The sequence below is a fragment of the Rhododendron vialii genome, chromosome 2a (genome assembly GCF_030253575.1).
Source record: "Rhododendron vialii isolate Sample 1 chromosome 2a, ASM3025357v1".
Classification (NCBI taxonomy): domain Eukaryota; kingdom Viridiplantae; phylum Streptophyta; class Magnoliopsida; order Ericales; family Ericaceae; genus Rhododendron; species Rhododendron vialii.
This window is the reverse complement of record NC_080558.1, coordinates 4,032,325-4,046,359: the sequence shown is the minus strand read 5'-3', so window position 1 is coordinate 4,046,359 and position 14,035 is coordinate 4,032,325. Positions and strand designations below refer to the sequence as shown.

The window sequence follows — 14,035 nt, the reverse complement described above, 5'->3', positions numbered from 1 at the left end:
CCAGCTTATGCGCATCTTTTATATCCCATGCATATTTATTTTCAGGGTGTCACAAAAATTTAAATTAAACAATGAATATGTGACTTCGATATATAGTCAACTGAAGCGTATATATCGGTTCAAACAAACGGTCTATTTGAGGTGTTTTGAAGCAGTGGCATGGCGGCAATGGAGCTTTTCGTTGAAGACTGCTGCAATGTAGGCAAATGGTGACCTTCGAAGCTTTTGAGTGGTGTTTTGGTTGTAGGCTTGTAATGTTAGCTCTTTTTCTTCTTCTTTTTCGGCTGTAAAGTTAGCTCTTTGCTAACTGTTTTTAATCCTTCCTGTTGTTGTTTGTTACTCTCTCCGTCCCATAATATTTGTCCGATCCGCTCCCATAATATTTGTCCGATCCGCAAAACAAGGACTACAAAATAATGCATTTCTTTCGAGAAAAAATTTAAATTTTTTTCATAAGTTAAAAGAATTCGTCGAAATCTAGTAAATTGTTGAATTTTTTTTCAACTTTTCTTACAAAATAGTATTATTTTTGTTGGAAATTTACGAAATTTCAGGTGAATGAAACCGGGATTTTGGAGGGTCTACCGAGGCAACCAGTCCCGGGTTCGTCGTATCTGGACACCCCACAATCAATAGACGTATTGAATTGTGGGATTTCGTAACCCCTGGCCATGATGGTGTAATCAATCCCGTAACCTCCCTCCTTGATGGCAGAATTCAAATTCTGAATTCATTGTGCAGAATTCAATGTGTGGAGTTATTCAGCCCTCATCTCTCTATAAATTGAGGCATCCCGTTTTGATCAGGACACAAGCAATTCCACAATCCTTGCATATTCTGAATTTCGTTTTTGAGAGAGAAAGGCAGACGGTAGTCAGTTCGCCAAGGCGGTCGACGGCGGTGTTCCGACGGCTTGCGGTTTAGCCGAGCCAACCCTGGGAGGAAGACGCCGAACACGAACCTACAACACCGACGGTAGGCGGCGAATCTTTCTTAAGGAGACTGTGGTACCACACAGGACTCGGTTTGGTTTTGAAAATTCTGTTTGTATCTCGCTCTTACAATTTATCTACTGTTATGTATTTGTAATTTGTTTCGATCATGTAATTGTTATCAATGAAATTGTTCTCTGGATTTTTTGCCTTTTGCCGAATTTTTCCCAACAATTTTTACGTCTCCGTTTTGCGGACCGGACAAATATTATGGAACGGGGGAAGTAATTGTTTTTGGGAAAAAACGAAAGAGAGAACTTTGAGAGGAAGAGAAGGTATTTTAAAAATTAGAGAGTAATAGTAGTATGAGGGTATTGTGCACGAGCCCAAATGAGCTCTGCAAATGTAAGCGTTTCAATGGAGCGGTAGCAACAAATTCGGCCTTTAACGACACGGAAGAACAAGTCTGATCCTATCTAGGCCCTTTTTATTCGATTTTGCCTAACTCATTCAACATTCATATTATCCAGTTCTAGGCTTTAACCTCCACACTTCTCTGATCTCAATCAAGCACTACAAGCTTTTGATACTCTTCTCCACTAATAGCCTGCAACATTACAGCCTCAGGGCTCAAAATCCCTCCACCCTCCAGAAACAGAGTCACGAGATTCTTCGAAAACCCGCTCACTAACGCCACGCCCTCTTGCTTGCTAGGCACCGGCGTGGCAACAGAGTTTCTCAGATTCCAAAACACTATTCCCGGTACCTTTTCGAACCCCTTCTCCTTATACTTCTTCTGAATCGCCATATAATCGGTCTCCCAATTATTAGTCGAGGAGGCCCAATGAGACCTCGAGTCCCACGAATATGTCCAAGGACTCGAGGCCTCATCAAACTCCATGTGGCTGAAAACGAAAACCGTCTTTATCATCTCGTCTTCACTTAAGTTCTCCCTCACCGCGACTTCCAAGATCCTGTCAAAAACCTTTTGGAAATCCGAGCTCGCCCCCGCCTCTGTGTTCTTGATGAAATCCGTCTTGTCCCTGAGGCTATCTCCTTCGATAGCGTGGAGTTGCGGGTTCGAGCTGAATGTCATTAGCTTCCCTTTCCACGGCTCTTCGCTCAGCTCGGATATCAATAGCCCTAGCGCGACCGAGACTTCCATGGGGATCCCTTCCATGCTCCCCGACACATCGCAAACCGCCATGCAGTTCGTCAACTTGCCTTTCTTCGCCATGTCGTCCACCATCCGCTTCCACTGGAGATCTGCCACCTCTGGACCGGTGTCGTCGTCCAAGGACTTGATGATCTCGTGGGGAAGTAGCGCTCCGGCTGCAATTGTGCTCTCTCCAATCCTCACTTTCTCTAAATACTCCTCGAATCGCTCCTTGTCGTGCTTGTAGAAAAACTTCTTGTAAAGCTTCATTGTCACCGACGCGACGCGTTCGTATGGGAGGTTGTTCCATTTCTTTGCGCTTATGTAGACGTCAGGGAGTTCTAGGGCCTTGTGGAGAGGGACGAGTACTTCCTTTCGGAGGCGGTCGCGAACCCGATAAGCGTAGTGAGCTTCTGCGATGTCTTGGTACTCTACGTACTCTTCTCGCGGGAATACTTTCCTGTTTGAGAAGAATAAGGAATTTGTGTGAGTTGTTTAAAAAAAATCTGGCGAAATCAAGTGATGAAAACTTTGAGTTTAGCCAACCTTGAGACGCTCTCGCACATGAGTAGAGCTCTATCATAGGAAGAGTCGAGGGAGGGACACCACTTGGCCGCGAGGCCGATTTTGTCAAGCTCCCCGGCGTGGTAGGACTCCATGTCGGATCTCAGAAGCTCCGCAAAGAGATCAGATACGCGGTCGTGCAAGAACCGATAGTCCGAATCGCGGTTATACCTGTTAGTAAAAAAAAAAAACATAATGTACTATTATTAGAGGAACTAGAAGTAGAAACAAGACACTAAATTGATCTCTTGAACATGACAACATGACAATTGAGCTTACAATATATTTAACATAGATAACACCAATAAGTGATGGCTATTATAAAAAATCTTGTGATCTTATTTTAGATCGATCTTAACTTATTTTGGATCTTATTTACAAATAAGTTTAGGAGAATAACTGAACTTATTTGTCTAAACTTATTACTTATCCTACCCAAACACAATTACAACATTACCAAGTCTAGACTTAAAGTTCAAAATTAAATAAGTTTACGAGATTGACTAAACTTTAAGTTTCAAATTAAGATTATAAGAACGCACCCAAATAGAGTTGAAACGTAGCACTTGACTTAGATTCAATAGCCGTGGTTTACACAGCAAAATCACACTGTAGACTTGCGGAGAGCATCTGATAATAATTTGACCTCGTTAGTATTATTGGACCAACCAAATCTTTTAGGTTACTTTTTGGGTTGTGCTACAATACATGTCTGTTTTTTATATTTATAAGTTTTTTTCAGAAATAAAGAAAACAAAATTCATAAGACCATAAGTTTTGAAAAATAAATCCAAAACAATTGACAGTACCTTTCAAAAGCCTTTTTAGCCTTTGCCACCGCCTTCTCCTGCCTCAAAGCCTTCACTTTCTCCTTATCGTCCGTGGCCTTCCTCTTCTTTCGACCGAGGCTCAGATCCATGGCTTCTCCCTTCTGAATCTGCCACTCCATTTTTTCCTTCTCTCGGATCTCGGGTCCTTCGAGCAACCGGTAGAGAATCTCCAACGCGTCCTTAAGGTACCCGAACTCCGCTATAGCCTTCACGTTGCACGCTAGGGTTTTCGGGTGGTGCTTGTGCAACCACAGCGCCGCCGTGTAAAACCCTTCCTTGTCGGACTTCCCGGTCCCGCGCACGCCCCGCAAGTTGCACACAAGCTTTAGGGACGTTAGCGCGTCGTGGTCCCACGCCAGGAGCAATCGCTCCGCCAACTGTTCCGACGGGGTGTCGGGTACCGCGTGCAGGAAGAAGTCGAGGCACGGGTTCCCGGTTGACAAGTAGGTGGCGGAATTGTTTTCGGTGAAACCCATCGGAGGATTGGCAGTGGTACCGGTGGCGGCAGTGGTGGTGGTAAGGAGGCGGATCTCCGGTGGTCCGAGGAGTGGGTTTGCCATGGTGGAAGTTTTGCTTCTTCTGTGATCGATGGTTTGATTGGTTTGGTAGGAAATTAACTAGGGCTAGGGTTTGTATTGTGTTTTTGGAACCCTAGAATGTGTTATTTAAATAGGGAATTTGACCGACTTTTTAATAACCGACTCAACTAGGTTATTATGGTCGCAAACAGCTTCGTGAATATTTGGTTTTCTATTGGGAGGATTAACCTACTTTGGCTTATGCACCATTCGAGTTGTTCGTTAAATAATTTAATGATCTAAATTCTATAGAAAAATAAAAATTATATGCAAAAGTGTCGATATTAAAATTAACTAGCATCAACCCGTAGTATGCACAATAATTGAAAGTAAAAGTAAAAATAAAAAAATTGGAAGATCGCATTTTTTTTACCGCTTCATATGTTATTTTTATTTTTATTTTTATTTTTGATCGGCACCGCTTCATACTATGTTAATAGAGATAGATAAGTAAATAGATTTGACTGACCGCTAACTAAAAGACCAAATTTTAAGTTATCCTATTAATTAATTGGACCAATTGAATTTTAAAATAGTTAAAACATCAATACATTTAAAATTACAGTATTAGATTATGCCACATGTCGCACTCGCTAAAACATTCCCGGCCGTACTGTACAGTATAGGTGAGAGATTTTTCAGTGTCCAGCGGGTATACTTCATGTAGTACTCGCTCGGCGCATCCGAGTCATTCGATACATTTTTGGACAGCTCAAATTAAAACATTTTCTTTCCTCTCATCCCAACACTTTCTCTCTCATTTTCTCTTACCAAATTTGAGCCGTTCAAAAATGAAATAGACGACTCGAATGCACGAGCGGGCACCACATGATACCCGCTCGACACTGAAAAATTTTCCAGTATAGGTTATCCACCGATTTATGACCCCACAACAAGGAAAACCATTTTTTTGGGGTAAATTGCTATCTCCCCCCCCCCCCCCCCCCCCCCCCCGCCACATCCCACCCCGACCCCATACCAAATTGACCTCTTTACCCTTACCCTCCGGCCTTCCCTTTTCTTTTTTGTTTTCTTTTATTTTTACCCGCCATCTCTTCCCCCCCCCCCCCCCCCCCCAGCGGGCCCAGCCTTCCCTTTTGTTTTCTTTTTTTTTTAACCAGCCGTTTTCCTTTGTTTTTTTACCCGGGCCCCCCCCTTCCCCCCAGCCTTCCCCCAGCCTTTCATTTTTGTTTTTCTGTTTTTGTTACCCGGCCCCCCCCTCCCAAGCCTTCTCTTTTTGTTTTTTTTTTTTTTTTTATCAAACCCCAGCCTTTTTCTTACAATCCGGATTATCCCCCGGCCACCCCTCCCTTCTTAAAACACCTTCACCTTAGCAAATATAAATTTATTTAATTAATTTTATCTTATTTATTTAACTTCTATAAATACACGGGGTCAAAAATCATGTTTTTTTGATCATTTTATTTTAAATGGTCATAATGAATTTTTTGCTTTAAGATTTTTCAACAAACACCATAAAACTCATTATTTAGTTTGAAGACTCTCTTAGAGTTTTCATTGAAAGGCCTTGGGGGCAAAAATTTATGAGGAGGGAGCACGATCTGACAGGACATCTCAAGTCGTTGAGATATTAGATGGGATGGATCCACCTATGCGAGAGCATATCATAGACAGGATTATCGATATGGCAGATCCATCTCGTAGCACAGTTCGACCTCCATCGTACAACACAGAACATAGAGGTCGACCTACAGGTAGAGATGAGCAAAGTACACGTCGCATACCTTCTTTCTCAGAAGCATCCACTTCAGGATCAAGGACTGCAACATCGAGAGTGAGAGGGAGAGGGAGACGTGGGAAGGGTTCGGGGGTTCGCAACACTCAATTTATAGTTCCATCCATCACTGATCGCTACATTCAACGATTACCTCAGGCTTTTCAGCGTTATATTTCCCACACTGTTGACGTGCTTGGTGATGGTCATTGTGGATTCAGGGCGATACCTGCACTAATCGGGTATAGTGAAAATGATTGGAGTCGAGTACGAGAGGAGCTTATTGAAGAAATTCGACAAAATTATTATCTATACAGTGTGATTTATCCAGTACATGATTGGGCAAATCGTCTACTAATTTTACTGAATTGGTTCGAGCCTACAGCATCAGAGAATCATTGGATGGAGGCTATGACTTTGGGAGTTGTCATCGCAACAAGGTACAACCTAGTACTGCATACATTTGATGAGGATGTTTACGGTTGTTTTACTCATTTGCCATTGAGGTCCCCTCCAGTTCCAGTTGAATACCGCCGGGAAATTGCTATTGCCCGTGTTAACAACAATCACTTCGTGCAAATTTTCTTAGAACCTCATTACCCTGTACCACCCATCCCAACATGGTGGGAGGAGCATTCATCGGATGAAGCTAAAGGATGGGCTGCCAGTTATGAAACACGTTTGCTATTGTGGTACGAAGTAATTGGTATAAGCATGCCGAGAGCAGCATTTGGAGGAGATATTGATTAAAATTTGTGTTTTTATGTATTTTCATGTTTTGACAATATGTACTCAATTATAATAAAAATGAAATTTTATTTCAATTTATTATTGTTCATTACAAGTTATTTTTATTATTCATTGTTAAGACTAATTAACTAATTAAAATAATATAAATTTATTAAGTATAAAGTCAATTTTAATTGAAAATAAAATTTGAGTTAACCAAAAAAAAAAAGAAGAATGGAGGTAAATGGGAAAAGAAACAAATAAAGAAAGATTCAAAGTGGAAGGAATCAAAAGGAAATAAAGAGAAAAAAAACGAAAAAAAATTCTGGCAGAAAAAAAAACAAAAGAAAATAAAGAAGAAAAAAGAAGAAAAAAAAAGTAAATGAAAGGAGGGAGGAACGGGAGGAGGGGAGGGGGTAATATGAGAAATGGGATGTGGGGCCAGGGGGGTGGGGTGTCGGGGGGGGGGGGGGGGGCCGGGGGGAAAGCAGCCCTCTTTTTTGGGTAAGTTAATTTCCATTAAGGAAAAAAAGCCCACCAAACAGAACCAAAGGGCATATCGAGGGAAACCGATTTGGTGCTCTGGTATGGCTGCCTGATTTATGGTGAAGAAGCATTGGGTTGGGCACCACGCGACATTGCATCAAACCACTGAATACTTGCTCTTACTCCACATCAAAGACCGTTCACTCCTTGGTCTCCTCATTCTTAATTCTTAGCTAGTCTTGTGTTAGGCTGGGAGTTTTTTCTTTCCATGTAATTAGATGTGGCAAATTGAACCCAGATCCATTAACAAACTCAGACTCATCAATTAAAAAATAGACCCAACCCAACTCATTTATTAGTTGGGTAAGAATGGGTCCAAACTCAACTAACCCATTATTAGTTGGGTCTTAATTGGGCATCAATTGGGTCAACTTAACTGACCTAAGGAGTAATGAAAGTAACCCACCAAATTCTTGCCTCTTTACTAATTACCAGGTTTCCCGTCTCTTTTGCAATTGGGAAGGAGTATGGCCTTCTCTCTCTCTCTCTCTCTCTCTCTCTCTCTCAAGAGCATGGCCTTCTCTTTCTTTCTTTTATTCAATTGTTCTATGCTAAATCACACGCATCCAAAAATATTTTGAACGGTTCGGATTAAAAATCAATTGTGACCGATGACAATTATTTTGACCAGTCAAAATTGAAAACACATCTCATCCATTAATTGCGCGAATGGACCGGTGAAATTGTGCTCCGCTATGAATAAATTTCTCTCATGGTAGTCCCGCATAGGGTTTGGATTAAAAAAGTTGACTTATTTTTTTGTCCTTATTCAAATTTTTTTTGTTTTATGTCAAATTTTTGTGACTTATTGATTTGTTTCGACGAAAAGAATCGGAAAAGTAAAAAAAATTGATCAAAACTTATAATTTTTTGAATAAAGACAAAAATAAATCAATAAGACAAAAAAATTACTTATTCTCGTCTTTTTGAAAAAATTTATGAGTTTTGATCATAATTTTTTTTTACTTTTCTTATTTTTCGATCATAACTTTTAGGATATATGTAATTGGGTTAATGGGCGGGTCGGGTTTGCTTTAAAATAAATGGGTCGGGTTGAGTATGGGTAATTAGACTCATAGTTAATGGGTCTAAATGGGTCAATGACCCATTAAAAACCCAACCCACTAACAACTTACCCAATTTGACCCAAATCCGCCCGTTTGCCACCCCTACATGTAACCACTTAGCCCTGTTTCACTTAGATTTTTATTTTTTAAATATTTATTTTTTGTTTTTCAAGATAAGTCATACTCTTACAATACATCAACTTTAATTCAAAATATAAAATTTTAAAATAAGTACTTATTTTAGTTAATCGAACACACTTTTAACACATTTGATTTGTCGGAATGATTTTGAAAACGAATAGACTAATATTCAATCCTCTACCTTTCTCAATGCAATGACTCTGTAATGTAGGGGTGCTCTACATTGCTATAGCGTGCCGCGATCCGAGTCGTTTGTCTCGACATCAATATTGATATTTCATCTCACCTTCTGCATGTTTAGTCATGAGCCATCCATTACCGAGATAAAATTTAGACTATTAATTGCTGCAACAGACGATACAAATCATGCCGTACAACCATGTGGTGTACCCTGCATTAATATAAAGTCCTGGTTCTACATTCTTTTAGTAATGAAGTTAGAGTGGAATCGTATTTTTTTTCCGTAAACATAAAAATAGAGCAATGATTTTGGCACTTTACCTTTTGATAACCACATTCTTCTAGTATTTTTCATCTAGTGTTCTTGACATGTGTATTTTAAACACAAACGGACAAATATTAAAGTGCGGTTAACAAAAAATAGAGTGCCAAAATTAAAACGAGGTACAGAAAAGGGAAAATGGGAACACAGATCAACCAAGGAGAAAACCGAAAGAGGATTGTCCATAACATTTTCGAAACCAAAAAAAATATTGAACCCCAAAACAGGGAGGGTTCATAAAATTGATTCAGCTACTAAACGGTGCCCAAAGCCTAGGCACACCAAAACACTAAACCATTACAGAGGGGATCCAAAATTAGCATTCCATATATAGGCAGGCCATAATTCAGAAGACAGAACCAATCTTCCAAATCAGCAGGTGGAAAACTGGACTCTTGTGAAGATTGAGGTAGTGAAAAAACATAACCAAATTGCTTCCCCAAAGAGCAGCAAAGTCTGTGGAGAATCCCATTTGGACTGAGAGAAATACCATACCAGAGCAGCACCAACAAGAAAATGAGAAGGCTTCAAGAGCAGAGAGAACCCCACTCATAAATCAGCCGAAGATCATCACAAGAGGCCCTGACATGGAATGGTACTTTCCACCTAACATTGCTAAATAAATTTATGCAAGCAGTACATGTTCCCCCAACTAACATTACTAAAAGTATTTTTTTCTGATAACCAGGTGTCGGGCCTAGCTTACTCGTACTTCGACTAATCCCGATGGGATTGGTAAAACTTGGAGTAATAACTACTATTTGAAATTCTTGATTTCTACAAGTTCTATTACACATACTCTCTCTCACTCTCTGTCCGTTTTTGCCTTAATCAATCACCGCAAGCTTCTGATATTCTTCACCACGAATAGCTTGTAACATCACAGCCTCAGGGCTCAAAATCCCTCCCCCTTCCAAAAACAAAGTCACGAGATTCTTCGAGAACCCGCTTACTAGCGCCACGCCCTTCTGTTTGCTAGGCACCAGCGTGGCAACAGAGTTTCGCAAGTTCCAAAACACTATTTCCGGCACCTTTTCGTACCCCTTCTCCTTATACTTCCTCTCAATCACCGTATAATCGGTCTCCCAGTTCTTAGTCGAGGCCCGACCATACCCCGAGCCATTATAAGTCCTCGAGGCCTGATCGAACTCCATGTCGCTGAAAACGAAAAGCGTCTTTATCATCTCATCTTCGCTTAGTTTCCCCTTCACCGCGACTTCCAAGATCCTGTCGAAAACCTTTTGAAAATCCGTGTTCACCCCCCAGTCCATATCCCGGATAAACTCCGTCTTGGATTGAAGACTGTCGCCTTTGATCTTGTGAAGTTGTGGGTTCGCGCTGAATGTTATCAGCTTCCCTCTCCACGGCTTTTCGCTTAGCTCGGATATCAATAGCCCTAAGGCGACAGAGACTTCCATGGGGATCCCTTGCATGCTCCCCGATACGTCGCAAATAGCCATGCAATTCGTCAACTTGCCTTTCTTCGCCATGTCGTCCACCATCCGCTTCCATTGGAGCTCCGCCACCTCTGGACTGGTCTCGTCGTCCAAGGACTTGATGATCTCGTGGGGAAGCAGTGCCCCGGCCGCGATTGTGCTCTTCCCGCTCTTCACATTTTCTAAATACTCCTCGAATCGCTCCTTGTCGTGCTTGTAGAACAACTTCTTGTAGAGCTTCATCGCGACCGAGGGGACGCGTTTGTACGGGAGGTACTTCCATTTGCTTGCGCATATGTAGACTTCCGGTATTTCCAGGGCCTTGTGGAGAGGGACAAGTACTTCCCTTCGGAGGCGGTTTCGAACCTTATAAGCATAGTGAGCTTCTTCGATGTCTTGGTACTCTATGTACTCTTCTCGCGGGAATACTTTCCTCGCAACACGCTCGCACATCAGTGTGGCTCGGTCGTAGGAGGAGTCGAGAGAGGGACACCATTTCGCCGCGAGGCTGATTTTGCAAAGCTCCCCGGCATTGTAAGACTCCATGTCGGATCTCAGAAGCTCCGCAAAGAGATCCGACACGCGGTCATGCAAGAACTGGTAGTCTGGATCGCGGTTATACCTGTTGGTGAAAGAAAAAAAAAACCCAAAATACTCTGCTATTAGAGGAACAGTACAAACAATGCGCAGATTTGATCTTGTGAACAAGGAGATCCACCGGTGGTGAAAATAATGGATTTTTCACCGCTATCATTTTGGGCCCCATAGTACGCTAATTGCCGACCTAAATCATTCATCTAGTAGAGCCGGTACAGTAGTATTCTTATTAAAAAAGTTAGTTCTTCTTATTAAAAAAGTTAGTTTCATCGGACATTAATAGGTACATCAAAATTTAAATTTTGGTTTGTAAATTGGATGATCATGAATAATTTAACTTGACAAGATCGAACTGTCTAGTTTATAAACTAAAATTCAACTTTTGATTGATCTATCGATATTCAATCAAATTAATTTTTTGCGTGAATATATTACATTATGGATCCCACAATATGAACGAAAACACATTCTTTCCACAAAGACAGTTAAAACATAACATGGGACTAGATTAATTTAGCTATGGTTCACATGACAAAATTGTGACTTAGATTAATCTAGCTATGGTTCACATGACAAATTGTGACTTCGATTAATTTAGCTATGGTTGATCACATGACAAAATTATAGGAGTACTATTCCAGGTGTGGATCGAGGATATATAGTTATTTGGGTCAAACATGTATGACGCAGGAGAAATTTTTGGGTGTCAATTGGGTACCGCCACAGCGCCCATTCGAGCCGTCCAAACGTGTTTTGGACAGCTAAGATCTGAGCATTCTCTCTCCCACTTTCTCTCCTCCTTTCCTCTACTCAGATCTAGGCTCGGATGCGCTGCCGGCCGCCGGATACCACATGTACAATACCCTATTTGCATCCAAAAATTCCCCCGGTAGAGAGCTGATGTGCTTTTCTTTTGGTAAAATTTCAATACATGTGAGGTCAAATATGTAAAATATCAGAACAAATAAACAAGCACAAAAGTTTTGCAAAGTAAATCCAAAATAATTAATAGACATCCAATACCTTTCAAAAGCCTTTTTGGCCCTTGCCACCGTCCTCTCCAACCTCAAACCCTGCACTGTCTCCTTATCCTCCGTCGCCTTCCTCTTCTTCCGACCCGGGTTCCGATCCATCACTTCTCCCTTCTTGCCCTGCCACTCGGATTTCTCCTTCTTCCGGATCTCCGGTCCTTGGAGCAACCTGTAAAGAATCTCCAACATGTCCTTGAAGTACCCGAACTCCGCTATGGCCTTCACGTTGCACGCTAGGGTTTTCGGGTGGTGCTTGTGCAACCACAACGCCGCCACGTAAAATCCTTCCTTGTCGGACTTCCCGGTCCCGCGCACGCCCCGTAGGTTGCACACTAGTTTTAGAGACGTCAAGGCCTCGTGGTCCCACGCCTTAAGCAATCTCTCCACCAATTGTTCCGGTGGAGTGTCGGGCACCACGTGGAAGAAGAAGTCGAGGCACGGGTTTCCCGTGGCCAAGTAGGTGGCGGAATTGTTTTCTGTGAAACCCATCGGAGGATTGGCAGTGGTAGCGGTTGTGGTGGTGATAATGGGGAGGCGGATCTCCGGTGGTCCGAGGAGCGGTGTTGCCATTGTTGTAGATTTTCTTTTTCTTTTTCTTCTGTGATGGTTTTATGGGTTTGGTGCAAAATTAGGGTTGGGGTTTGTATATGTTAGTACGAGTTTGTATGCATGTGTTTTTGGAACCCTAGAATGTGTTATTTAAATAGGGAACACAACCGAATCATCAATGTTATTATGGTCACAAATTCTCTCGTGAATGGTTTTATTTATGAACCCTGCTATTGGTATCGACCAAAAGCCAATGGGCACACGGGACCCTCTCCAAGTCCAGATAATCATTTTGTTTAATTATTTTTAAAAAAAAAACGAGTTGACTTGTAAAAGTTAGCTCAATCCTAAGTGCTCAATCTAATTTTTCATTTTTTTTTACCCAGATTTTGAATCGGGCCCACTAGGTTTTTTTTTAAAATTTATTAAATGGCTTGAATCATCGAACTGAAAATGAGAGTGAGCCTTGCATGTCCGTTGATACCCATCAATAAGTGGGTGGTCGGTCCGTTTAGCTGTACTGTTTATTTAATCGGGGACTAACCTATTGGGCTGCTGATGAAAAAAAAAAACCTATTGGGCTGGGCTGGGCTGAGGGAAAACTTGATGTTATTGTCATTTTCCCATCAATTACTGAGTAAAATGAAAGTCCGAAAAAGACATATAAAAAAAGAAAAAGGAAAAGTGGGTTCATAATTTATTTTTATGGCCATGGATTCAGTCTAGATCTTTTTAACTGCAGTAGGGCCATGGTTTGAGTCTAAAAATAAAAAAATCTCTGCAGAAGTGCCAATTGAAAATCAAAGTTGACGATTCATCTAAATTTATGGCCCCAAATTTAGGGCTACCGTCACATGATACCCCAATACCTTTTTTCATCACAAATTTTTGCGAGGGTTCTTACTGTTAGTATTGGGTCCCACATATGTGGTGGGAGAAAAGAGTTGGAGCCCCGCAATATAGTGTGCCCCAAGACCACCTGAGAAATTTTCCACATCTAGATCTTTCACTTTGAATTCTAGATAACGTTTTCAGTTTGTTTTGAATTGACACCATAGAATTTTCTTTTTAACTCAGGAGTCCGTTGCGTAAAACATGTAGAGAAATACTTATTTACGGAGATGTTGTAAGTTTACGCACCAACCAATCGCAACCGTCTGGACGGTCCGAATTTTAATGAAATTTTTCCGAAGAAACTTTTCCTACTCTTCTCCAGAAAAGTTTCATTAACATCCTGACCGTCTAAAAAACTTTTAGATAGTCACGAATGAGTATTGTAAACACTTATTTACAGCACCTCCAGAAATAAGATTTTCTCTAACATCCGCAATCTTGATTGTAGGTTTCTCCTATGTACTATTGTTTTTAGTGCATTAATTACCGCTTACAAAAGAGTGCCCGTTATGAATGTTACAAAAAAGTTAACAAACAATACAGTATGATTAATTTCACTCTATTGGATCAATATGGATGAGATTAATAATACTACACCCATACTGCATGTATTGTTTGTTAACTTTGTTTCAAACATTATATAGAGTTACGGGAATATATTTGGAGAAATGATTTTGCCACTCCTTTTTTTGTTAACGTCACTCCCCTGCAAGTATATTTTAACATCACTTCCCTGCAAGTGTATTTT

The 14,035-nt window shown here is 41.1% G+C and overlaps 2 protein-coding genes across 2 annotated transcripts; both read right to left on the bottom strand.

Moving 5' to 3' along the window:
- Positions 1–1,356: 1,356 nt before the first annotated feature.
- On the bottom strand, positions 1,357–4,119 carry LOC131315505 (uncharacterized). The gene is made up of 3 exons (XM_058344599.1): positions 3,462–4,119; positions 2,635–2,823; positions 1,357–2,548 (listed from the first exon to the last, which is right to left on the bottom strand). The coding sequence occupies exons 1-3, from the start codon at positions 4,040–4,042 to the stop codon at positions 1,495–1,497; spliced, it is 1,824 nt and encodes a 607-aa protein (XP_058200582.1). The 5' UTR covers positions 4,043–4,119; the 3' UTR covers positions 1,357–1,494.
- Positions 4,120–9,354: 5,235 nt separating this feature from the next.
- LOC131315504 (uncharacterized) lies at positions 9,355–12,448 on the bottom strand. Its single transcript, XM_058344598.1, has 2 exons — positions 11,837–12,448; positions 9,355–10,838 (listed from the first exon to the last, which is right to left on the bottom strand). The coding sequence occupies exons 1-2, from the start codon at positions 12,412–12,414 to the stop codon at positions 9,608–9,610; spliced, it is 1,809 nt and encodes a 602-aa protein (XP_058200581.1). The 5' UTR covers positions 12,415–12,448; the 3' UTR covers positions 9,355–9,607.
- Between the last annotated feature and the right edge of the window lie 1,587 nt (positions 12,449–14,035).

What these genes read in the sequence shown, in the direction of transcription:
- LOC131315505 (XM_058344599.1), bottom strand. Translation starts at nt 4,042, where the DNA reads ATGGCAAACCCACTCCTCGGACCACCGGAGATCCGCCTCCTTACCACC. An exon ending in GCTAAAAAGGCTTTTGAAAG is followed by an intron (nt 2,824 to 3,461) that starts GTACTGTCAATT and finishes TTTTACTAACAG; the next exon opens with GTATAACCGCGATTCGGACT. An exon ending in ATGTGCGAGAGCGTCTCAAG is followed by an intron (nt 2,549 to 2,634) that starts GTTGGCTAAACT and finishes CTTCTCAAACAG; the next exon opens with GAAAGTATTCCCGCGAGAAG.
- LOC131315504 (XM_058344598.1), bottom strand. Translation starts at nt 12,414, where the DNA reads ATGGCAACACCGCTCCTCGGACCACCGGAGATCCGCCTCCCCATTATC. An exon ending in GCCAAAAAGGCTTTTGAAAG is followed by an intron (nt 10,839 to 11,836) that starts GTATTGGATGTC and finishes TTTCACCAACAG; the next exon opens with GTATAACCGCGATCCAGACT.